This window comes from Rousettus aegyptiacus, unplaced genomic scaffold (assembly GCF_014176215.1).
Source record: "Rousettus aegyptiacus isolate mRouAeg1 unplaced genomic scaffold, mRouAeg1.p scaffold_m13_p_1, whole genome shotgun sequence".
NCBI lineage: Eukaryota > Metazoa > Chordata > Mammalia > Chiroptera > Pteropodidae > Rousettus > Rousettus aegyptiacus.
Genome location: NW_023416284.1, coordinates 76458292 through 76485258, shown reverse-complemented (window position 1 = coordinate 76485258; position 26967 = coordinate 76458292). Strand labels below are relative to the sequence as shown.

Sequence of the window (26967 nt, the reverse complement as noted above, 5' to 3'; positions counted from 1 at the left end):
GCCACGAGGGCCAATGGGCCCCAGAGCACAGCATAAGGGCAGAGAGAGCAGGCAGCAAAGAATCTGAGCTTCCCTAACCAGGGAGTAGAGATGCAGAGGTAGGGATGCAGTCAGTGGTGCAGCATAAAATGCCCACAGGTATATTTGATTTATTCTATGTATAATGGGGCCTGATGGACCAAATACTGATTTACTACTTCGTTAATGATAAGGAGGTCCAAATCCCACAGCACTTCAGTTTCCCACTGGGGTCAGTCCAGTGGCATTTCTCCTGTGATAGGTCTCTATCCTTTGCTTCCACTTGCTCCATTACATCACTCTAATATCCAAACCAAGAACAGCACTGGAAATGACATCATGAAAGCTCTTAGACTGTAGAAACAATGCTATTCTTTTTTGCACACTCAACTGCTCCAGCACTTACCAGAGTATGTTTTGCACATACTTGGGGCTGAACAAACACCTAACCACATGAATACAGTGGAAAGAGAACTGGATCTGGAAACAGATTTGTATTTAAGTCTCAGCTTTGATTTTCCCTGGCCTTATGACCTTGGACATATGATTTAACCCACTGAGGCTGCAGGTCACCAATGTTAGATGATCTCTGAGTCTCCTTCTACCACTCACCTTTTCTAATTCTATTTGCAGCTTGATTGATATTGTCATCAGTTGGCTAACATCAAGTATCCTGAGTTACCACAAATGCCACCAACTGGTCTCCCTGTCTAATTTCCACATTTCAGCCAAAATCAGCTTTTTTATCATCTTTCTTGCATAAGCCACTTCATTTCACTCCCGTGCCTAAAATTTTTCCACAGAAAATTCCTCGGTTTAAAAGTCAAAACTTGTCGATGTCAATTTGTGATCTAGCTTTTCCCTGTCCTCCAACTCAGCCACACCCTCAGTTCCTCCATCCTTTCGCAGATGCCATTCCCTCTGCCTGAAGGTTTTTCCATGTCTCTTTTGACTTATTCTTACTCATCCTTTGGGTCTCAGCTTAGACATTACTTTCCTTAAGGATCAAGTCCTCATCATCCCACAGCCCCCTGTGCTTACCCCTATTGAAGTCTCATTGTCCTGTCTTCCCAATGCGTACGCACTTTTCTCTCTCTCAGACAGTCCCAAAAGGCAGCATGGCATCTCGTACATTGCTGTATCCTCGGTATCCTAGCGCAGTGCCTGGCACTGGTGAATAATGGAATGGACACGTGATATACTCACACCTGACCCCCATCTTGTTGCACCTCTTTTTCCCAATGACCCAGTTCCCTGCATTGTCAGAACACCTATCCAAGTACTGACAAGCCCAAGGCTTCTTGACCACTGCTGCTCATCTTTATAGCCACTGTAATTTGCCCTCAAATACCAGTGGCCCTATGTGCTCTTGTACCTTCTTAGTTTCTGAGAAGGAAAAGAACAAGGATCAGATTTGAGGATTGATGATTGACTTCCAAGCCCTTAGGTAGAAAAGGTTAATGGATCAAAGTACTATCTTATATGTGAACTCCAAAAGTTATACTTGACAAGAATAACTTGTCCACCTCCTACCAAAAAGTATAGAAATTCATGTGCATAATCAGCCATTTACCACCCTGCTTCTCCTGAGCACATACAACAGAAGGAAACATCTTTATGGAGATATGTATATATATACTCTTACCCTATCCCAGTTCCCAGATATTCTGTCTTTATGGATTTATTTATTTGGCAAATACATAGCACATATCCTACCACTCTCCATTCTCATACTATTGGCAGATGTCGCTAAATGATAACACAATGTTTTTCTGGTAGGACCTCAGAATCCTTCTCAACACAATGTTTCAGACATCAACTACCAGGTGGCCCCCAAGGAAACCTTATTTTCAAAAATGACCTTCATTAAAATGCAAAAACCCTAGGCTGGAGAACAGTGTAGATCACTGGAGTCTTGGGGAAAATTCACTGAACAAGTACTTTCTTCAAGACAGGAAAAGTAAGGAAGACTTTGGGCACTCAGGGAAAGAGAGGCACAGAGGGTGGGTGGGAGGAGTAGACATTACAGAAAGGAAACAAAGGCCAGGAAGGAACCATCATCCAAGTTCTGGCACAAAGGTTACTTGCTCTAAGACAAAGGCTTCATGAAGCCCATGAAGCAGGCTCTGTGAGCCTGGGCCCTTTGGAATGTGTTCTCTTTCTAGCTTCTGTCTCTGACACAGCAACATAAAGAACTAAACTTTCTCCCAGACAGGGACTGGGGGGATTACTCAGATTGTCATACACGAACAGTTTACGTGAGTCTAAACTAGAGAAGGAACATAATGATTAGCTTCTAATCTGCAGGCATTATGCTTGGCATGCCCCTTTCTGTAGAGCAAAAGCATGGAGTGGATGAAAAGACTATAGAATGGAAAGGGATTTTCCAGTTACTAGGTGGAAGGCTAAGCACTTTTGCTTGATTACAGATCACTGGGCTGTATTTCTGAGCATTAGTGTCCCCAGGTGGTTGAATGATGAAATCTAGGCCAGTTTCTAAAATGATTTTGCGTGCCTCTATCTAGGCTGTTCTTCAGGCCCCTGAGCAATGCCCAAATGCCCTCTAGGAGCTTTAGTGCCAGATGTTGATGCAAATAAACCCATAATGTTAGGCAACAGGAATGGACCAAACTTAGCGTTCTGAACCTGTCAATCGCCTTTTTGGATGGAATATTTTTAGATGCCTCGGATCATTCAGCCATTCAAATATTTAATTGCAAATGGAACATTTTCTTGAGGAAAATGTAACACATGTAGTTTTGCAATGATTAATTCTTCATGAGAGTGAGGACTTTGTAACTTGTTCTGTATGTGTGTGTGTATATGCATTTGTGCACAACTGTGTATTCTTGTGCATGTGATGTTTCCATGAGCAGCAAAAGCAAACAATAAGAATACTTCTACTTAAAAATTTAAAAATGGTTAACCTCCATTAACTCAAGATAAAGTCCACTCTTATCGAGCAGTGGACTTCTGGAATATCCCCTTAGAGTCTCAAATGACAACTTTTAAGTTGATTTTCTCTCTGAAGTTCTTACCTGCTAATGTAAGCAAGAAAAACAATAGTCAAAATGCTGAGTCCTTTCTTCTTCTGTGGATAGCAGTATGGTCTGAAGATGACTTCAATTAGTGAGAAGGGCAATATGGATGTGTGCTGTAGGAGAAATGATGACAAATCATAATGTTGAGGTGACTTTGCTGCTTACAGTGTTTTTTTTTTTATTTCTTCAATTTATTTATTTATCTATTTATTTATTTTTATGGTGACGTTGGTTAATGAAATCCAATAAGTTTTAACTATACACTTTAACAGTAGGGCATACACACACACACACACACACACACACACACACACACACACGTACTGTGTGTTCACCTCCCATAGTTAGATTTCTTTCTGTCACCACATATTCAACCTCCTTTACCCCATCTACCTACCCTCTACCCCTACCCCCTACCCTCTGCTAACCACTAGTTCATTGTTCATGTTCCTGAGTCTGTCTGTCCTTATATGTATGTTTATACCCACATACACATGATATCATGTGATTTTCAACTTTTTCTGTCTCACTTACTTCGCTTAGCATGATTATCTTGAGGTCCATCCATGTTGTTGTAAATGACAGTATTTCATCTCTTCTTATGGCTGAGGAATATTCCATTGTATATAGGTACCACAGCTTCTTTAGCCAATCATCTATCATAGGACACTGGTTGCTTCCATGTCCAGGCCACTGTGAATAATGCAGCTAAGAGCATCGGAGTGCAAATATCTTTTCGGATATGAGTTTTCAAGTCTTTGGGGTCAATACCCAGTAGAGGGATTGCTGCATCATATGGTAGTTTCAAATCTTAGTTTTTTGAGGAACCTCCATACTATTTTCCATAGTGGCTGTACCAATTTGCAGTCCCACCAACAGTGTGTGAGGGTTCCTTTTTCTCTGCATCCTCTCCAACATTTGCTATTACTTGTCCTGTTGATTGTAGTTATTCTAACAGGGGTGAGATGATATCTCATTGTGGTTTTGATTTGCATTTCCCTAATAGTTAGCGATTTGAGCATCTTTTCATATATTTGTTGGCCATTTGTATGTCCTCTAGGGAGAAGTGTCTGTTCAGGGACTCTGCCCATTTTTTGATTGGATCATTTGGATTTTTGTTGTTATTAAGTCGTATAAGTTCTTTGTATATTTTGGATATTAGGCCCTTATCAGAGGCATTGCTTGCAAATATATTTTCCCATTGAGATGGTTATCTCTTTACCTTGTTGACGATTTCTTTTGCTGAACAGAAGCTTTTTAGTTTGATGTAGTTTCATTCACTTATTTTAGCTTTTACTTCCCTTGCCTTTGATGTAAAATTCATAAAATCCTATTTAAGTCCAAGGTCCTTGAGTTTTGTTTCTATGTTTTCCTCTATGCATTTTATTGCTTCAAGTCTTATATTCAGGTCCTTAATCCATTTTGAGTTAATTTTGGTGTGTGCTGATAGACAACAGTCTAGTTTCATTCTTTTGCAGGTAGCTTTCCAGTTTTCCCAGAATGTTTATTGAAAAAGTTATCCTTTCTCCAGTGTATGTTTTTAGCTTTTTTGTTGAAAATTATTTGCCCATATAAATATGGGTTTACTTCTGGACCCGCAATTCTGTTCCACTGATCTACATGTCTGTTTTGCTGCCAATACCAAGTCATTTTTATTACTGTCACTTTGGAGGATAATTTCAAGTCGGCAGAGTGATGTCTCCAGCCTCGTTCTTTTTTTTTCAGGATTGATCTGGCAATTCAAGGTCTTTTGTGCTTCCATACAAATCTGATGATTTTTTGTTCTATTTCACTAAAAAATACTGATAGGATTTTGATGGAGATTCCATTAAATCTGTATAATGCTTTTAAGTTACATGGTCATTTTAACTATATTGGTTCTTCCAGTCCGAGAACACAAAATATCTTATAGTTTTCATTATGTAGGTCCTTCACATGTTTCGTTCACTTTATTTCTAGGTATTTTATTCTTTTTGTTGCAATTTCAAAAGAAATTATTTTCTCCACTTTTTTTTCTGACACTTCATTATTAGAGTATAAGAATGCTATGGATTTTTGAACGTCGACTTTGTATCCAGAGACTTTACTGTATTTGCTTATTGTTTCTAGTAGTGTTCTTGTGGAGTCTTTAGGGTTTTCTATATAGAGAATCATGTCATCCACAAATAGTGACAGTTTGACTTCTTTGTTTCCCATTTGGATGCCTTTTATATCTTTCTCTTGTCTGATTGCACTCGCTAGGACCTCCAATGTTATATTGAATAAGAGTAGTGATAGGGGACAGCCTTGCCTTGTTCCTGATCTTAGAGGGAAGGTTTTTAGTTTTTCACCATTAAGTATAATGTTGGCTGAGGGTTTGTCATACATGGCCTTTGTTATGTTAAGGTACTTTCCTTTTATACAGATTTTGTTAAGTGTTTTGATCATAAATGGATGCTGTATCTTGTCGAAGGCTTTCTCTGCATTACAATGTTTCTAATCCTCTCTTCCCTCTCCAATCTATCTTCTTCCACAAGTACCATATGAAACTTTCCAAAACTTGACTTATATTATGCTCCTTAGATGTCCAAGGACCCATAGTGACTTTCTTGCTTATCGTACTGATCCAAACTCCTTTGTTTGGCTGCCAAGATACCTTGTAATGCACTGTCACCCTCTTTGGTTCTGCTCATTTCCCACTGTCCTCCTCTCCTAACACATATAATATATACCTGTGCACACATGTGTATGTGCATGCACACATGCTCATGTGTGTACACATACACACACACTCTCTTCTCCACTGGGACAAAACTGTTTCCTTTATTCTCCTTTGCACCCAGCATGCTTGTTCCCACCTTTACGCTTCTGTTCATGCCTTGACTCTCTGTGAAATTGGTCTTCGTTTCCTGTATTCACATCATCTATGTTCTTCACAGCCAAAGTAATCTTCCATGATGCTGTTTATGAATTTTCTTCTTGCTAATTTCTCTCACTCAATTTCACTGCATTTATGTCCTGTGCCATAGTCTTGCACTTATGATATGTATTTTTAAGACCTGGGGTGTAGAGAACATATCTTAGCCCATCTCTGCATTCCCCATTGTACTTGGTGCCATGTAACTATCTTGTTGATGGCTGGTAGGTACTGGGGGTGTTTGAGAATCTCCCTTTGAAACCCTTCATGCCCTTCCCACTCTTTCTCTGCTTCACTCTCTCCTTTACAACCATCTGTCTTCTTCTCACATCTTTCAAACCTTTGTCACTGCATTTAAAAAATGATATAATTAAGGAAATTAGCCTTTAGGAATAGTGGTATGTTCAGGTAGAAAGCCTACTGAAGCCTGCTTCCTCCTTGATTATGGGAACTGATCTGGGAAAGGTAGATGATTTGGGTCTATGTGCAATGTCCTTTCATTTATTAAACACATTTATTAAGTCCTTCTGCCATATTCTATGCTTATTGGGAGCATCTAATTGTGTTAGTAATTTTAAATTTTTTCCATTTATAGCTATCATTCCTCTTTTATCCCTCTTGCATCCATTGCCTTTACCTGCAAACTAATCCCATTTCCATTTTTGAGCCCCAAGGCAGCTATGTCAGCACCGCGGTTACTGTAGTCACTGAGGCCTCGGAAAGTCACAGTGCCCATGTCACCATGCTCCCATGCTGCTGGAACCCTGTTCACTGGCTTTGGGTGGTCTTTGCCATCAGTCATGTCATTCTTGTGTTCAGAGGCATCTTCAGGAGGCAGTAGCTTCCTCCAGGTCTACCTGAGCTAGCTAAGGTACAGTCGGATTATCAAGACCCTCAAATGACAGGAAATGTGACAAGTTTTGAGGGGGCAGGAGTGGGATGAGAAGGAACAAGTCAAGTATAGGGTATTACTGGACAGAGAGGGCCTCCCGGGAGGCCCCCTGTAAAGGCTGCTGTTGGTGCCGCAGAGCAAGTGGGCCTCTAAAAGGCGCTGAGTACTCATATTTTAGTAGCAAAGCCTAAACAGCATTTTGGACAAACCATAGCTTTTACACACTTTGTCCATGGTTGTTTCTGAATATAACTGACTGATAAGATATGCAAATGGAAAGAGTCCCAGGCCCACTGTCATACCTTGCACCTTCCTTAGGCTACAGCTCCTGTCTCTCCCTCCAATAAAGGAACGTGGTGTTCAAGGGTACACACTTTCCAATTTGACTTCGGACTAGTTTCTGAATCTGTCTGAACTTTAGCTTTCTCATTTATGAAAGGCGATAATAAATAGCATACACATCTTAGGGGTGCGGCTCTGAGGATTGAGATAGTGCATGTAAAGGGCTTAGTCCTTGGCTCCAGAAACTTCTAGTGAGCATTAGCTGTAATTGTCATTCTTATTGTGATTGTCATCCTTCATCTCATTGCTTACCCAGTAAGGACGGAGTGAGGCAAAGTTCTGGGATGTCCACAATACCAGGTACTCAGATCCACACTGACCTGTAGCCTACAAGAGGCTGTGGCATGCAAGCAGCTAGAGTGTGGTAGCAGAGCGGTCACCATAGCCACCCCATGACTCCCTCCTCAGCCCATTGCTAGTGCCTGTGGTCCCAGTTATGGCCACTTCAGAGCCCTGGCAATGCTCTGTGTTTGACATCAGTTCTCTTTTCACCCAAGGACCACCTCAAGATGTGAGAGATGGGGCTGTCTGTCCAGCGAAGCCACCTGCCTCTCTACCTGCCTTCATCCTGCCACAGCCAGGAAGATCCAACTTCTATTAGCAACCATTAACAGCCCCATTATACTAGCCACTGACAGATTTCATTAACCCTGCCCACGGTCAGCCGCTTCCGCTCTCTACATTAATAATCATTTGGAATAGAATTCCTGTGGAATAATGTAGTATGTTTACATTAGGAGCAAATGAGTTCACAGCGATTAATGCCTTTACAAATAACTCAGAAATGCATGACTGGTCACCTCTTCCAGGAACCTGCCCTTTGCAAGTGACATTCAATTGGATTTCCAAATGAATTCTCCCTGATGACTCTAAGAAGTTTTACTTCACTGATGTCATTAGTGAAGGACCGTATATGCTATGGCTTAATATCAGCTAGGAGATCTTTAAAAGAACCACAATTTTGGTCAGGGCTGGGGGTAGGAATGAAGAAAGGAGGAAGACCACATTCTGTGAGCTTTCTAAATATTTAGCTACTGTGAAGAGCCAAGCATGACGCAATAAACCTCCTGGTATTTCAAATGTGCTGGTATTTCACTTCATGTTGATATAAATTATATAACCTTTGTCCAACAGCATATATTTAAAAAAAATAGAAAGAAAAAATCAGTAAGAGAAAAATCAAATATGCCTTCTGCTTCCAAAAAATCTAATAATTAGTCTGGGATTGACACAAATTAGAATGCTGCCAAAAATTGCTGAAAACAGTGACTCATTCTGTATTTCAATTAGCAGTTTCTCAGTTTCCCTTATAAACAGTGAAGCTGACAAAAATTAATTATCTCAGAGGGGGTAAAATATTTCCTCCCAAAGTAAACAAAACACCATGGGCTGAGACAATAGTATGTATAAACAGAGTGAATGGAATGAAGCTATCTTCCCTTGTCAATTAAGCCATCATTTTGGTAGCTTTTTCTTTAAATATCTCATTCTGAAAGTATTGGATAAAAGGACAGCGTTGTTCTTTTTTCATCTTTTTCTACTAAGTTACGTCTTTTCTTTCTGTCCTTGGTATAATGTCTATTTCCATCTGAATATTTTGGAGATAGAACTACAAGCATGAAATATTGATTTACGTATTAGTATAATAATTATGTTTTAGATGGTTGCAAAATATCCTTGTAAATAAGTACTAAAATTTACCAGCGCATTGAGAATTCTTACAGGGCTACATGAGTGGCAACGTGGAAAATAACAGGCACTTAACTTTTACTCACCTCATACCAGTAGATAAGTAGCTCCTATAAACAACTTCTCTATGTATGAAACTAAACTTAAAATGGGATACTTTTACCTGACTCCTGCAAAAAAGGCCAGCCTTAATCACTGAGATAACCCATGGAGTTGACAATTCATCTTTGTCATGCAGGCTCCAATGACTGAATCCATACAGTTATCATGGTCACACTTTTATCTCTGAGATTCTCTGGGGGGCCAGGAGCACTTAATATTCTCCATGGAAAGGAATTCAAGGAGCCTACACATTTTGAAAATCAGATAGTGACGTTTTACAATATGATCTCTGCTTCTTTCCTCTATTTCATTTCTTTGATATACTAGCTCTTTTGTTAAGTTGAGTTGACTAGAATAAACAAGCCAGCTTCTACTTTCTTAGACTGGTCATTGGGAGACTTTCTTCTTCACATGATGTTTCTAATGAACTGATATGATATTGCCCTCTTCATGTTTGCCTCAATCTTCTCCTCCTTTCCTCTGTTCAGACAACACTTGGATCTGAGAATTAATTCCTTACTTTGGCTCTTCCAAAACTGATGTCCTTTCCCCTAAGTCTCTAAGATAATGTCTTTGGTTCGTTTATGGTGCTAATGGATAGATAGTTTTAAATCAAAATTTATTGCACTGACAAGATTTCATTTCTGGGCACATTAAGGAGAATGTTTTTGCTTACTATATATTAAATGTCACTTTTTAATTTATTTAAGAAATGAAAGGCTTCACAAAATCTCCTTAGGGCCAAATACATGGTCAAAATATCAATTAAACCTTAAATGTAAATACAACAGACATGAAAATGGAGACAAAAACAAACCTTAATAGAATGCCATTTTACTCAGGCTTGTTATTACACTGCTTGATTATGTTTCTTAAGCTTGAAAATTATATGCAGTAATAGTTTTGTAAATCCTTATAAGGCAATCTCTGGTTTTAATAATACTATACGTTTGCCAGCTAAAATCTTTTACCTCACTCTTTACCAACTCCCCTCACTGCAGTTTCTGTCTCTAATCATCTATATTCTCTATAGCTCTTATGTTGCTTATGGTGAAAATTTGCTTTAAGTCAATCTGACATACAGTAATTCAGAAATGTAGACATAAGCTAAGTTGCTTCTATCTCTAGGGTACAACTATTTTCTTTTCTTTACCCTCTACCTATACTACCTGCAGGGGTCTTTTCAGTCTCAAATACTAGAGTTTAAAAGATTATTGGATTTGTAAAAATTCGCTTTTCCACTTTCTAGGAACTCTAGTGCATAGGCTAGGCACCACTATAATTAAGGAGTCAATGTTCTAATGCCTGGGGAGGAGGGACTGGGAAGATAAGCCACCTACAGAGAGAGCCACAAGCTTCTATTTAATATCCATAGTCTACATAGGTGAGCTGACACGGCCCAGCCTGCTAAAAAATCAGAAAGCAGAAGTTAAAAACAAATAGTTTTATTTACTTCAGAGGAGTGGTAATGTTTGCAGTTTACTCAGAAATTCATCAAAATAAGATGAGTGGATGCGTGTGTGTGTGTGTGTGTGTGTGTGTGTGTGTGTGTGTTAAAGCAAATATGGTAAACTATTAATAGTAGAATCTAAGTGGTGGGTAATACAGGTGGTTTGCTGTAAAATTCTTTCAACTGTGCTTTATATTTGAAATTTTTTATACTAAAATGTTGGAAGAAATGTGAATACTCTCTACTGACTTGGAAAGAGAAATTACTGCTCCATTGGGCTAAGGAAGAAAAGCATGCTAGTATTTTATGAACTCATATGTGAATTGAACAGGTGGTTAAATGATAACTTTCCAAATCTTCTAAGGAGGGTTTCTAAGTAATTTTTTTTACTACACTATTGTTCTTTGGGTTAATATGTAGTTTGGCCAACATCTCAGAGCAGTCTTCTGCTACTAGGAAATTAGTTGGCTTTGACAGTGTCTCGCCTAGTGAAAAAGTGGCTACTTAGATTCTATCCAGTTAAGAGTAAAACAAAAGAAAGATTCCGAATCTTTGGACTCTACGATCAGGAGTGTATCTGCCTCTTCCTGCTCTCCTCCCCTTTCCAAAGCACCCAAATCCCTTTCCCTAATTTAACTTTCTTTGGCAACCATAACACCCTAAGACACCTGCTGAAATAAAAGACTTGTTCCTTTATTTCTCATATCCAAAGGTGATTCACTTTCCCCCTCAAATGTTTCTCATAACTGCCTATTCTTTAATCTTTTCCAACATCACCACCCAAATGTTCCTTATTATAGTACATATTCAACATTGCAATTAGACCAACCTTCCTAAAACAAGTTTCATGTTGCCACTCCTGATCAAAAACCTTTTGTGGCTCTCTGTTGCCTTGATCTACTGCTTGTGTTCCTTCTCGAATCTCATCCCTCTCTCATTGTCCACAGTATCTCAATGGGCTCACTCCTTTCAGCTCAAACCAGTCTTCCCATTATCCTTGTGTTTTATGCCATTTCCTTCCTTAGAATTATTTTCTTTTCTTATTTTTTTCAAATCTTCTCTCCCAACCAGCCCCACCTTTGAGATGCCTTACAATTAAAAGCACACACTTTAACATGAGAAGATATGAAAGAACATCAGGACCCAGAAGAACACTGAAACACAAGTACACCAACCAGAGGTTTGCTGATCCACTATTATTGAGATTCAAATTTAGCAATACCTTTCCAGACAGCCGAAGCAAAAAGAGAGAGATGGAATGTACACAGTTCTTTTTTCTTAAGGGAAACTAAGTTTTTTCTACTAGAAATTAAGCCTCAAAGAAACTTCCACCATTGCATTTTATTCAGGGGACACTAAGTCATAGTAGGCAGTGCTCTCCACTGTGTCCCCATAGCAAAAATACAGATCTAGTTTCCGTAAACTGATAAAATCTCATAAAATCTGAAGACAAAAAGGCAAAATAATAAAACTCAATCTATCGAAGGGAATTTTGCCAGTAAGGAGATAATCTTGTATACTTACGTAGCCTTCTGATGATCAAGGCAGTAGATGAACTCCAGAAATACCATTTCCCCTAGAAATGTTTGTTTGTTTTTGTTCCTATTGTGAGTCAGACAACAGCCAGTATTTTATTCTCTGTTTAAAGCCTGGAATGTAGGTATTATACACTGTTGATGATACAGAGATCTAAATGCTTGGAGGAATTCAGAGAGTCAGTGGAAATTTTGACACCCTTTTATTACAAATAAGGAGCCTCACCAAGGAAACCATCCTGCTTCTTGGAGCTGAGTGCCCAGCCCTTTCTACTACCTCTTGGGCCCTTGTCCAACCCATATCACATCCTTTATTTGCATGAAATGCTCACTCTCCTGTCCTTCCCACAGCTCTTTTGTGTTGCACTAGACTCAGTGCTTAATTATATTGTTTTATTTTTTACACTGCCAATTTCATGTATTTTTTCCCCTCTATTCTCAATTAAATTATAAATAATTTGAAGTCAAAGCTCTCATCTCCTTCTTTAGGACTCTCCTCCACCCTTTGATTCATAAACGTTTTTGACTGATTTTCTTTATTTGAACCTCTGTGTTGCAAAGTAGAATTGAACCTTTAAGATGGCGTACAAAGATCCTCATGATCTAGTTACCTGTCCTGTCTTACTTTTATGCCCTGCTTCCCCCACTTACAGCCTTTATCCTTTCCTTACCTCCTAATTACTCTGTACTCTATCCATAGTTCCCTCTCTCACCACTGATACATCGCACACTTATCCCTTCCCTCTCTCAGCTCACATTGCCTTCTCATCTTACAGAGCTCAGCATAGATATCATTGCTTCCAGGACAGAATCCAGCAGGGTAGGCATGCCTCATTGACATGACTGAACCACCCTGTGCTTGTCCCCTTCAGAGCATCACTTTATTGCATTCACCTAAAACTGGCCAGATCTTCCCCAGAGATGAAAACAATTTGAAGCTTAGAGTCGTCACCATTTTATTTCCAGTACCTAGCATGATGCTTAATCTACTCTGGCCACTTAATATCTGTGGCATGAATGAGCGAATCAATTAAACAGTAAAGTGAGACAGAAGAGGAAAAAGAGTTCCTTTGCATACCCTGGGAAGACAGTCCAGTGTCTTGGTGTGAGAAGACCACAGCTGCAGGGTAGAGTCAAATGACATGGGTAACCACATAGCAGGCTGTATCTATGGTAGCAAGGCCAAGGGATCAATCCAACTTTAGGCTGGCCACCTTTACTTTTTGTCATGGCTATAGATGGCACTCCAACCCTGAAAATGGGTGTTGTGGGTCACAGGGAAACCTGTGAGGAAATATGTCTCTAAGAACCACTCCTCGGTGCCCACATCATGGCAACTGAACTGTAAACTCAATAAAAGGATATCACCATCCAGGAATCGGCAATGCTGTAGGAAGTTGGAAGATATGTACCCAGCAGAGGCAGTTCTTTGTTCATCTTGGGACCTACTGGCTTGTGGCCCTCCATTCTGAAATTGGGCCACATGGAAATTCCCTTGGTTTTGTTTGATATACTCATACACCACCCTCCCTGCCCCGCCCCATATCGGTCCGTAATTCACTTTTCTTCCATGCTTCTGCACCTGGCTCCGCAGAGCACACATAGAGACTTGTTTTTAAGACATAGACAGATGGGCAGCTCTCTAGAAAGCTACTCCAAATTGGAGGAAGGAGACTGTTCTTTTCAAGAAAGAGAAAGTTTTGGAAGCATGGAGATCTACTCTTGCTTTAAGCCGCTGTTTCTCAAGGCCCCATCTTTTCCTCTCAGATATCTTATCACAATGTTGAAGGACTCAGAATGTGTAGGCAGCTGGTTTCCCTGGGAGATAACAGTATTTTAGGAAAGTGTCCTGTAAGCACAGGCTCTGGGGCAAAGTTCCAAACTCTTCACATGACTGATCTCATGATGGACCAATTTCCACACTTTCTCCTTCCTGCCTCCAGTTTCCCTTGCTGACCCATCAGGGTATTCTTAAAGAGACTCACCTACTTTTTGGCTAAAATGACACTTATAACAGTTGCTCATTGGTTATTTTCCAAAATGCAATTAATTAGTTGATTTAGAGTTAGTCTATATGTTAGTTTGTATATTAGTCTGTATGAGGGGCACATGAGCTCACTGTGGGGGTTTTGCCAGCAGAGGATGTGGTGGCTAAGAGTGGGGCCTAGAGGTAAAAGAAAAAGAGAAGATTGCTTAGAAAATACCCTCATTCGATATCCATCAAATATCTCATGAGAAGCAGTTCTGTTTCAACACTCTGCGCAATCAAAAGGTATACAATGTATGGTCTTGGAACTCAAAAAATAATGAATTTCAACATATATGTGTTGTAGCCCTACAGTGTCACTAGAAATATGCTAGTTTTAAAGCATTATGTTGTGGAGGCTCTGAAAGTGATAGACAACAGCAGGTAGCACTGGGTTGAGCGCTTGGAGTTCGCAATGAAGAGAACAAGTCCTTGTTTAATGCAAAGACCTACTTCTCTTTCACTCATTAGGTAAAAATCTTTCTGACCTAATAGACTCAAGAGTTTCTCTTCAGCAGCTTTTGTTGTATCTCATACTGTCTTATTACCTCATAGAATGTCACTAAGTTGTGTTTTGTTCTTTCAAGATAAGTCAATTTTAATTCCTTTTTATTAAAAACAGCTAACTATATATTACAGACTATTTTTCAGTTGTGAACTTTTTTCTTGCTGATAAGCAAAAAACAAAACAAAACAAAAGAGTTGTCTGTTGGATATCAAACTAAAGATGCCAAGTAAGATGATAGATGTGAGTTTGGTGCCCAGAAGAGAAATTTAGCTAGAGATAAAGATTTGGGAGCCCACCTAGTATAAATATGACTTTTTTAGATGAGATGACGTAAAGAGAGTGTATGAGTTAAGAGTAAAGGACCTAGCAATAAACACTGTGGAACAGCAATAGTTAAGCCAGAGTTTCTCAACCTCTACATTATTGATAATGTAGAATAGCGAATTCTTTATGGAGAGCTGCCTGTGCATAGTAGATGCTTAACAATGTCCGTGGCTTCTTACTTACTAGATGCCAAAAGTACCTACATGCTTTCATTTGTGACAATCAAAACCGTCTCCAGATATTGCTAAATGTCTCCCAGATGGCAAAATCAATCCCAGGTGAGAATCCCTGGATTTAAGTGATGGGCAAAAAAAGAGCATCTTACAAAAGTAATTGACAGGAAGTAATCAGAAAGTCTGGATGTAAGATAAAGAAAGAAAGAGAATATTTCGAGAAAGATGAGGTAAAATGTGCCAAATTTCAAGAGAAAGTATTAAGACATATTAAGATACCAACCTTCCACCCCAAGTCTTAAAGAGAGAAACACTGTGGTAAGCATGCAGGAGCTTGCTCCTTGTGTCCCAAATGCTTATTCTTCCTTCCAGGGTGACACTTATGTTCCTTGTCCAGTCCTCTGCATCTCTGGATTTCAACTTCTTGTTCATAGTATTCTTAGACTTGGACATTGGAACCTCTGGTCACTGAGAGAAGGTTACCATGGAGTTTTTTCCTTGGCTGCCATCACCATTCGTTCCACAAAACCTGAGGGTGAGTGGACACTTGGACAAGTTTGTAAGTGTAAACTCTAGGACCCTACATGCAGGGCAAGGTGATGACAAGTCAGCTTGCTCAGAGCCTTCTACACTTCTGGGAATGCAAGCCTGTGGCATTGAAACAGTCTTCACATTGCCAAGAAATTTGGCTCACTTCCTTATCATGGTCTTCTTATGAAAAACAAAACAGAATTTCTTGAAAGGTCAAAAAATTTCTTTTCACCACAGAATAGTAAAATGCGGCTTTTATAAGGTCGTAGATGTGTTCACAGAGAGACACCAAAAACACACAAGCTTCTATTTCCAACCAATTTGTACCAGGAGAGCTCTTCAGGATACCTATCTGAAATGACCATGTACTTTTTGGTTTCCAAACTAAGTTGTGGGGTAGGGGGTGCGGAAAGCACAAAGGTTTTTGTTTTGTTTTGTTTTAGCTTTCAAATCTGAATTTTCGCTGGTAAAATATGTTCCTATTAAGGGAAGTGAAATGATGAAATTCCCTCCCTGCCTTTATGAGGCTTTTTAATTCTGCCCTTGAAATAAGAAGACTCTTGGTTACTATTTAACCGTTAAAATATTAGGTTCCATGGCAGCCTCCGAAGAATGTGTTTTGTTTCTATTGGTGGAGTTCCACACTCGTATATTCACTTTTCACATACACACACTAATGCACCCCAACACCAGCCTCTTAGCCTATCAATAAGAGCCCTGGATGGGATATTATTAAGTATCTCTCTCAGGGCCCATGGTAGTCCAGCAATGAAAGAGGGTGGGAGAAATTGGCCTTCCACCCACTTCATGAAGATAGAAAGTGGCTCTTTTTTCAACTAATTCTCCTTTTTTTCCATTGACCACCTTCCTTTCATTTGTCATTTCATCCCTTCATTTCAGCCTCTGCCACCTTTCTTCCTTGATCCAGTGGATTTTTAGAATTCTCTTTGGCTACATGAGTTCCCAGCTACCTAATTAACATCTAAAAATTGTGGTAACAGAGGAAAAAATGGCATAAGCCTGGAAACAGTTCTGCCAAAGAGCATCTATCTTTGAGTCATAGTCCAAATCAGAGCAAACATCATCTCTCCTTCAACAAAATATATGCATTTACTATGACTCTATGCATCTCTTTCAACATAAATCAGTCTCTAATATATCATATGTCTTCAATATAACAACGAAAAGCCCCATAGATGTTTCAAGGCTCCAATAATCTCTCTGACATTTTCTCACTTATAACTTTCTGTGCAAAAGAACACCTCAAAATATCAATTTATACGTCAGCCATGGATTCCCAAGGCAGGGCTGCTAATGGCTTTCTCTCTGCCTTTAATGTTCCCTGGCCCCAGCAAACCCTACTCTGCCCCTAATGAGGAAGTTTAGGGTCAGTCAAGGGCACAGAGAAACTACCAGGGTAAGAGATAAAGTCTTCACTCATAAAGTAGTAATCTTCATTAAGTGCCCACCCTATGTTAGGTGCTGTGCAGAGTTCTGGGGATTAAATGCCAAACAAACATGGTTCCTGCCCTTGTAGACTTTATAGTTTAATCAGCAAGATTTTCTATAAATAGTTGAAAAAGTATATATATATATATATATATCTATATATATGTATATATATCTATATATACATATATATAGATATATATACCAGTTATGACATGTGCTATGAAGAAAAAAAAAACAGGCATCTGTGCAGCAGAAGAAAAGTGGGAGGACATTAAGTACAGCAGTCAGGAAAGTCCAGTCTGAGGAGGTAATTTTTTAACCTAGCAATTTTTTAATATGGCAGAGTATTAGTAAGGGGGATGCTATTTTCCTATTTACAGTTGACCCTTGAGCAATACCAGGAGTTAGGGATGTTGACACCCCCATCCTGGAAATCAAAAGTTTACATGTAACTATTGACTCCCCAATAACTTAGTTGTCCCTTGGTATCCATGGGGAATTGGTTCCAGGACCCCCACAGATACTAAAATTTGTGGATACCCAAGTTCCCTGCATAAAAGCAGTGCATAGTCTGCCCTCCACATCTGCATACTCCCAACCATGGATCAAAAACAGTACAGGTATTGAAAAAAATCCACATATAAGTGGCCTTGCACAGTTCAAACCATGTTGTTCATGGGTCGAATGTATTTCGTTGGTATATGGAGAAGGTTGAGAATGAAAGCAGGAGGACCAGTTTGGAGGTGTTGTGTGGGAGAAGTTAAGGTGGATACCAGGGTGTTGGCAGTGGAGCTAGAAAGTAAACAGATTTCTATACATTTTGGAGGTAGAATGGACAAGGTTGGCTAATAGATTGGATATAAGAGTAGTGGGATGGAAGTGGGGTGGTAAGGTCAATTTCGTTTCTATCTTGAGCAATTGAGAGGATGGTGGCTCCATTTCCTGAGAAGGAAGAGCCCAGGACAGGTTTGGCAGTGAGTATAACATGTCCACTTCTGGACAAGTTGACTCAAAGATGGGCCCATAACAGCAATGTCAAGTAGGCAGATGTGCAAATTTGGAACTCAAAAAAGATCTGAGCTGGAGACTCATGGATAGAATTAAATCCATGAGGATGGATGTGAGCTACTAGGAAAAAGAGTACTGGCAAAGAAGGTGGCCCAGGATAAGCCCAGAAAAACATCACCATTTAAAGAGCGGGTAGAGGATATAAGCAGAGACTGAGGTAGTAGGAAAACTAGTTAATGTGCTATCAATAAAGACAAAAAAGCAGAGTTTCAAGGAGGGTGAGATCTACTGTGCTGAATGCTGCTGAGAGCTAAGTAAGATAGGTCAGGGGGAAGGAGCCCTGGATTTGGCAACGTGGAGATAGTGTGTCTTTACTTTCCTCTCACAGAGTGGGCTGTTGGAAAGACTGCATGCCAAACAATAGGCCCCAGAAGAATGATCTAGCGGCAGGCTGCCATGCTGCTTCAAGTGAGGCCTTAAGCAAAACGAACAAGGTGGTACAATCTAGTTTACTAGAATAAGGACTGGGAACTTGGGGAGGTTGAAGATTGAAAATAAAAGAAGCACCTTTGTTAACAAAGTTTCTGTCTTGGGGCATTAGGGAGCTTGGGGGAGAGCTGAGAGTCTGGTTTCTGGTTGAATCTCTCAATGGGGGAGTCCCAGTTTACAATTAGGACTTGCATTTCACTCCTCCCCTTGAGGGTAGGCTCAGGTTTTTCTGTAGGTCTGTGTGCACAACTGTCATGTTGACATTAACCAGAATGTAAATCAAGCAATCTTGGGGACATTAAAAGCCAACCCTAAAACTTTATATACAAATGAAAAAACAGTATGCACCAGAATATAAAGAAATACAAACTTGTGCTAAGTTGTCACATTGCCTATCACGAAAGACAGGCAATTTGATCACCTCCAGAGAACACTTTATGATCAAGAGCCTTTTTTTAATTGCAAGAAAACTCAAGGGCCTCGCCACCAGGGACAGCTGCCAGGATTAGAAAAGAGAACACTCCACCAAATTCATCTATAATCATGATCTAGTGTTATTAAATAGCAGTCTGTGTAATAAACCTGAAGGAATAGGGTTGTTGTCCCTAATAAAGAGATGAACAAAATGGGTTACTTAATCATTAGTCCTCTTTCTTTGTTTATACCTACCGCTTTAAAATGAATACTTTAGAGATTTGCATTTCCCTCTCAAATGTTTTCTGATCTTATCATATTACCATCTCTCCCCATCTGACTACATTAGTAATTAGAATAGCCCAATTAGGGGTTATTGCATAACTTTAAGATTTGGGCCTTCGAAAACAGTAGAAATGCTTCTAAGGAGAGGTAACTTAATCCTGCACATAAGTCCTTTCCACCATAAACATCTTCTTGTTTCATGGATTCGCATCTACCATAATACAGATCTTGTTCCCATATCTTTCTCTACACTTTAGAACGGCTCTGACCATGGATTCAAATTCTTATCAGTTTGTTTCCTCTTCTACTAATGCAAAAGTCATACACTCCATTCTTGTGTGGCCATTTTAGACATTATATCATGTTCATTATCTCTAGCCTCTCCCTACCACAAATCCAAGGAGGCTTTAGTATGTCTTAATTTCAGACATCTCTCTCCCAACTTATTTTTCTGCAATATTTTAATTCATTCTTTTTTTTTAAGTTGCTGTAAGTTGAACAAATTGTTTCCATTGCATTTGGTATCTTGGCCCTCCCTTTTGAAATCTTCTCTTTGAAGTATATCCTTCAGCATTTCTCATTACTGAGGGTCTGTAGATAAGCTCTGTTTTAGTGTGACTGAAAACGTCTTTATTTTGCCTCTGTTTCAGAAGATACTTTAAGTGAGTATATAGGTTGGCAGTTTTTTTCTTCAATACTTTAAAGCTGTTATTCCACCATCTTCTGGCTTCCTTGTTGCTATTAAGAAATCGGCTCTCAGTCTAACAGTGGTTCCTTATTTTGGAAATCTATTTTATTAGTCTGGCTACTTCTTGGGTCTTCTTTTTGTCTAAATGTCTGCAGGGTCATTTGAGTGCCTAGGTGTCTGCCCTTCATCCTGTGTAGAATTTTTTTTTTGGAACTTCTTGAATCTGAGGATTAATTTTTCCATAAATTTTCAAAAATAATCAGTGAATCTCTCTTCAAATATTGCCTGTATGTCACTCTCTTTGTCAGATCCTCTTCTGTTTTCTTATAGTTTTTGGGAATTTCCATTACTTTCTTGTCAGTAAGTCAAATATTTAAAACTATTTTTAGAAATATTTTCTTTAACATTTTAGTTGTCTCATAATATTTGCTTGTTTCAGGCTATTGTTCCACTTAGAACCTTATTTCTTTTGGATAGAGAAATTCCTACTCATGTTAAGTGTTGCGGGCATAATTCAGAAAAAAAACAGCGATTTTATGGTCATGTATCAGTCAGGATCCCATTAGGAACACAGAGGTCTTTGTGGCATTGCAAGGAGGAAGGTTTTAAAGCTTAAGCAGTTGTTGGAAAGGGTAGGGTGGTAAAAGTCAGGAAACTTCTGCTGGAAGGGGGTGATTCGACAGAGTTGGCCAAGAAGCTGTGGCAAATCTTGAAAGTCTCTGGGAACCGCCTCTTGTGATCTCAGCTGCTTGTAATAAAGTGTGTGATTCCTAGGTGTTTGTCCAGCAGCCGATGCTAACCCTGTGTTTGCAATCTTCCCACACAGCTATTCTCAATAACTCTGTTCTTCCACATCTTATAAAAATGCCTCTCATTGGCTGACTCTCACCTGAAACCTTATGCAGAAAGGAACTTTAGAAGCTGTGTGTGTGTTTCCAGGCTTATCCCCTGCTGCACAGAGGAGAATGGAGGAGGGGTGATATTGATTTCAAGATGACAACATTAGGCACAGGTTGTTATATATCACTGTTAGCACTTTATGGCGCACACATTTTATTTGCTCCTAATAACATTGCTGAGAATTAAGAACAGTAAACACACCCATTTTAAGGATCCAAATACCCAAAGTGGTCTGTTAACTTTTCCAAACTTACACAACAAGATAATGACAGAAACGGGGCTAGAATCAAGGTTTTCTGATATTGAAGTCATTTTTTTTCATGAAATCAAAAGTTGACTTCTAGAAAACACCTGACATAATCATTTTTGCAACTTAGAAAAAGAGCTAAGAAATTTCACTTCCATCTACCCCAAACCAATTTTCTTCTTAATTATATATCCCTTTAAACTTGTTAGCCCCAAAAGAAACTTAACAGATGTGAAAAAAAAATTTGTGAAGATGGAATATGATTCTCCAAATGATTAACTTCCTGATGACCTGTATCTGGAGATGTCTTGGATTATCTGCTCAATGCTCTAAAAGTCACCACCTCAAAAAAAGCCACCAAGGTTGTCAGTTCCATTGGACATGCAACTCAATATTTCAGTTGCCACATACCATTCAATGAAAATTTTTAAGCATCTTTTTTTCCAGGCTTACAAGTTCTGTGATGATAATGATAGTCTAATGCTACTAACTCTAACATTATTAGATTAGCAAAACATTTTAAAATATGTCAGTAAAAGTATGCATATTAAAATATTACCACATATAAGCCTTAAACTAAACTCCCTGAGCTGATTGGAGACAAAAGACTTTTATTAAATACTATTTGACAGGTTAAGTGTTTTAGAATCTCTGCCAATCATCACTACAAAAGAATATTTATTGTCAAACATAAAACAAGTAAAAAGAAGAAATATTACCACATTATTGTTTGTTATGATCACATGTTCTTAGGACAACAGCAAAAACAACATTTTCAAGCAATGGTCAGGCCATCTTGTCCTGATTATAGGACTACTGTCTAACATCATGTTTTCATTCTGTTTTAAATATTCATAATTACACAGCTGATTCTTTTAATAGATAGATGGAGTGTGAACCAAACATGCCTATAGCTTTTGTCAGTGGAGATGCTCTTTAGTGGCATCTAGGGCACTTTTAGTTGCCAGTCCACTGTTAAAAAAACTACAGGTAGAACCACTGAGCATAAAAATAGCATCCCCACTTTTAGCATACCTTTCACTCCCACTCCCACAGACTCTGACCATCACTTCTATCTCGTATTGCTCAACACACTTGAGCTCTTCTTTGTCTCCATGTCCTTACTTCTCTTTAGCTTTGCTCTAATGTAAAATTTTAGGGAAAATGGATGATCTAGCAAATACATAAAAGGGATAGAAAGAAGATGAAGCTGGTAAGCAAAGCTGGTAATAGGTTGGAAAAAGTTGGCAAAGTAAATGCCTATATGTAAATCAATGTGCTGATTGGATTGGAAGAGGGGAGTGAAGGACAGGGCCGAGAATTCAAAATGCCAAACATAAAGCATCTGAGATCTAGGAATCCATGTGAATAATATGTGGGCAGGAGGAGTCACCATCAAGAAGACTAGATGATAACCTTCAGAAATATGATACTGGCTGGTAACCCAAGGACCTAGATATGAAAGGAGGATAGAAGACTTGGACTTACTTGAATTCCCAATTAAGTACAAGTGACTGCTCTGTAGGCAGAGAAGATGAAGAGACCAGGGAAAGAGATGTGGGGGTTGGCCGAAAGCCTGTTCAAGGCAAGGACAGGACTCTACAGCTGTCAGAGTGCCTGCCCGTGGGGTCATGAAGCAACTAGAAGGATGATGAGGGCTCCTCTTCTTGCTGACTCTCTAATCGGGAAGGGGTTAGCCATTCAAATCTGACAGAGAAGTTTCTCCCACCCACCCACTCACCCACTGGGCAGCTCCTGGGCATTTTCACTTCTCTTCTGAGATCATGGAACTTTAGCTCTTTCCTACCCACTGAGATGTGATTTATTTCTCTTAGTAGTTCAGAAGGATTTAGGATCTTCTAAGTTTTCCCATCGTGGTTATTCTTCAGCATAAAGTCATTCTTCCTGTTGGTAGTATGGTTGCCATGGAAGTCAGGATTAATTATATCACACAGGAGGAGGGGAGGAGACTTACTAGTAAACCCTCAAGGGCACAAAACAATTTCAACTATTTAAATTCCTAGTAACTTCTTAGAAGACAGATATATATATATATATTTATCATTAAAAACATTTGACCTTCATTTTGAAATTGGAATTATTTTCTACTAGTATTCTTCTATTCGAAAAGCAACCCATGAACTGATCAATGTGGTGATGTCACACAAAAAAAAAAGAGAAAAAAAAGAAAGAAAAATAAATAAAAAGCAGCCTGTTGATGGAGAATCAGTGGATAATGGAATTGTAAAGGCAAGCTACTCCACAGCACACATTGAAAATTCTCTAAACTGCAATAAAAAGGGAAAAAAAAGAGATATACTTTTGCCATTTTGGTTTCTGCATGAAGAGGCAGCATGAACGCTTGGTTTTAGTTATATAAAAGCTTAAGTGGATGGTAATCCTTTGGTAGTTCACTGTCAGAATCTCCTGTTTACCTTTAGATTTCCTGAGGGGCAGGATGGCTTTATTGTCCTCACACAGCTAATTCTGCTTCATAATGGCAATTAAGCTTCTAATTTTACTGCTGAGCTTTAAGCATTCATTTAATTTCTCTGTGTTCCTTAGGTGAATGCCACTGGACACTCTAACCAACCTTAGAGTAAGAAGTGAATGGAATGAATAAAGGGATGACTACAAAATGTTTTAACCAAGAGGACAACCCATAAATAACACTGTAGTGATTATATCTGAAAAAACATCCAAGTAAATATCAGGGCGTGGTAAATGATTCCATTTTTTTCTTGCCCAGAAACTTTAGAACATTGCTCTGAAAAAAAGATTTTTCCAGTGCTACCCACTGAAACATCAATTCATTGGCTTAACTAATATATCTCTACCCTCCCTAGAGTCACATGACAAGTTTTTTACCAATACCATTTTCTGGTCATTGGTGACAGTCATATTTTCTCTTTCTAATGTGAACCTGGTCTAGAGCAGAAAATTTCCAGAGATAATCTTAGACTTTAATGGTACAACAGATTTGAAGGGAGAAGTAGCCATGAATAGAGGAATATAAGCAGACCATAGATAGCAAAAGCAAGGAAACGAATTGTCCTCTAGAGCCTCCAGAAGGAATGCAGCTCTGCTGATACCTTGATTTTATCTCATAGGACACATTTTGAACTTTTGACCTCCAAAACTATAAGATAATAAATTTTGTGTCATTTTAAATCATTCAGGTTGTGCTAATTTGTTACAGCAGCAACAGGAGACCAATATATACAGCATTATCAAGGCTCTACCTCTCCCCACCACTCAATCGAACTGCTCTCATACCAGAAAATTCAATATTGCCCAATTCAATGGAAATTTTAACTCAAGTCATCTTATGATGTCATCTTACTTGACTTCTCAGCAAGTTTTGACATAAAATACTTCCTCTTTCTTGAAAGATTTTTATACTTGACTTCCAGGAGACTAAACTGCACTGAGTGTCCTCTTAACTCATTGGCACCCCCTTCTCAATCTCTTTTGTTGAATTTTCCTGCTTTTCCCCACAAGCACTGAAAGTTGGAATGTTCTAAGCATCAATTCCCAACCCTTCTGGTGCCATAGACTGGTGCTCCTATGAGAATCTAATGCCTGATGATCTGAGGTGGAGCTGAGGCAATGATGCTAGCGCTGGGGAGCAGCTGCAAATACAGATGAAGCTTTGCTCTTTCACCTCCTGCTGTGTGGCCTGGTTCCTAACAGTCCACAGACCAGTACCAGTTCACAGCTCAGGGGTTGGGGGCCCCTATCTCAGGTTTAGTCCTGGGGAATATTCTCTAACCTTTCTTACTTCCTAGGTGATCATATTTTCCTTTAAAAACAATCTTTATAATGAAGACAACCAAATTTATGTTACAAACTGAGAAATCTCCTCTAGGTTCATATGTCCAACTCTCTATTCTGCATTTAGACTTTGCTCTCTAATAGATATCTCAGAAACAATTTCCTCCTCCACATTTTTTTTTACCTCCCCTAGCGTCTCTATCCATACTCCTTCCCTCTGTCTTAGGATAAAAATTTTATCTCTTATTTGTTACCACAATTCAGTGAATCCTGATGGCTCTTTGTACAAGATCTATACTGAACACAAGCCCATCAACTCCACTGTCACACCTCTAGTGAAAGCCTTCATCATCTCCTGCGGTACTTTGCAAACACCTCCTAACTTGTCTTCACTCTTCCCCTCCCCCACACCTCCACTGTGCCCACTCTTAGAGTTAATTTTCTATATAACAGTGAATATAATGCTTGTAAAATGTGAGCAAGTAAAATTCAATGTAGAAAGAGGAGATAGATGATAGATAGATGATAGCTGCTGCTGAAGAAAGATGAATATATATATCTTTAAGCATTATTTTATTTATATATATATATATATATATATATATATATATATATATATATATATATATATTACATGTAGTGTCTTGGGAAGGGACAAAAATGCCCATCCCTTAGCCTTTATATAGTTTATATAGTTTAAACTTTGAAAGTATTCCCTCAGCAGGTAAGGCCTTCCTGAAAAGATGGCCTTCCCCATCACACTCAGAATAAAATTCCAACTCCATATAAATCATGTGAGACATAATCCAAACCCTGGCTGTAGTCCTATCATTCTCCTCTTTATTCAGTCTGAACCAGCCACACTGGCCTTTTTGATCTTTTTTAAATATGCCCCTATTTTCTCTCAGGGTCTTTGTACTTGCTTGCATTTCATGAGCGTCACACAAACCTTCTAAAACAGTACACAGATTTCCATAGATTCACAAAGTGGTCTATTCCCTAAAGGCTGAAACCCACTGAGCTATCTGGAGCTATCTGAACTGTGGGTCTCCTCTGCTCAGAGGAAAGGTTGGGGTGCTGTGTAATGTTGGTGGACAAAAAGCGGTTATTTGATGCTGACATGTCTGCAGTTGACCTTCACTCATCAGAACTCACCTACCTCTCCTTAGCAGATCAACAATTTCACACCAAGCCTATGGATGAGAGACAAAAAATCTGATACCGGGTATGAATTTAATGATGGAAAACATCTTGCATGCTATGAATGAGAAAGGAACTGGAAGGTTTAGAGTTTCATTCCCTTGATAATTTGACTGCCTACTAAACCCTGGAAAGGGCTCAAAGGCCTTCCAGGTTGTTCGGTCATGACTCACATGTTGGTCACAGCCAGGACAGAACATAAGAGGCATGAAGCCCCTCTGGCCATGTTGTTCATTTGGCAGTAATCGCATACTGCTGCATAACACCACCTATGTCAATGTCTCGTATTAATAGTAGCTGTTATTTTATTGCTTCAACGTTGTATGTATATACTAGGCTCGACCAGATTTAGGGAGCTAGAAGTCAAAAGCCTTGTCAAATATTGACCATGGTGCTACACGCATAGTATGTACTTAATAATTATTTTTTCAAATGAGTAAGTGACAGCACATTAAATAAGTGTATTTGGTACTTGCTCCAATTTAAAGAGCTGAAGTAAGGCCTGACTCTGAAGAGCAGATTGTAAACCTCTGTTTATGTCAATAGAGTCTTTTCAGTTCCAAAACTGTGATCATGGATTGATAACGTTACATGATAATAACATATTTATATACTTTGTGATAGTTTACAAAGTGCTTGCACATACATTCTTGATAATAGTGTGCTATTTTCAAATGTGGAGAGCTCTGAGGGGGTTCTCTGATCTATTTCACCCCTCTTTTAGGGCAACCTGAACAATTTAGGATAATTTCCTGAGAAATACGTTCCCCTGCTCCCTTCAGGTTAGCATCTGATAGTTTCTTCAGTTTCCTCTTCATGCTGTTTAAATCTGTCTGCTCTGGTTCTATCTTTAGTAGTCATTCAGATAAGAACAGAGGGGTTAGCGTTTTCCTGGCAAAACCTGGAGGAATACTTTGCTATTCTTTTCCTTTTTTCATGAAAACTTGAGAAATGCTTAGCAAAATGATCAAGTTGATCTACTT

At 39.1% G+C, this 26967-nt stretch overlaps 1 protein-coding gene across 1 annotated transcript in view; it reads right to left on the bottom strand.

Annotated features, from left to right (window-relative positions):
• Positions 1 to 26967, bottom strand: part of LOC107515471 (androgen dependent TFPI regulating protein) — a 66478-nt gene that overhangs the window by 15722 nt on the left and 23789 nt on the right. The window contains exon 4 of the mRNA XM_016154328.2: positions 3057 to 3172. Within this exon, the coding sequence (XP_016009814.2) occupies positions 3057 to 3172 (116 nt within the window). The remainder of the gene's footprint in view (positions 1 to 3056; positions 3173 to 26967) is intronic.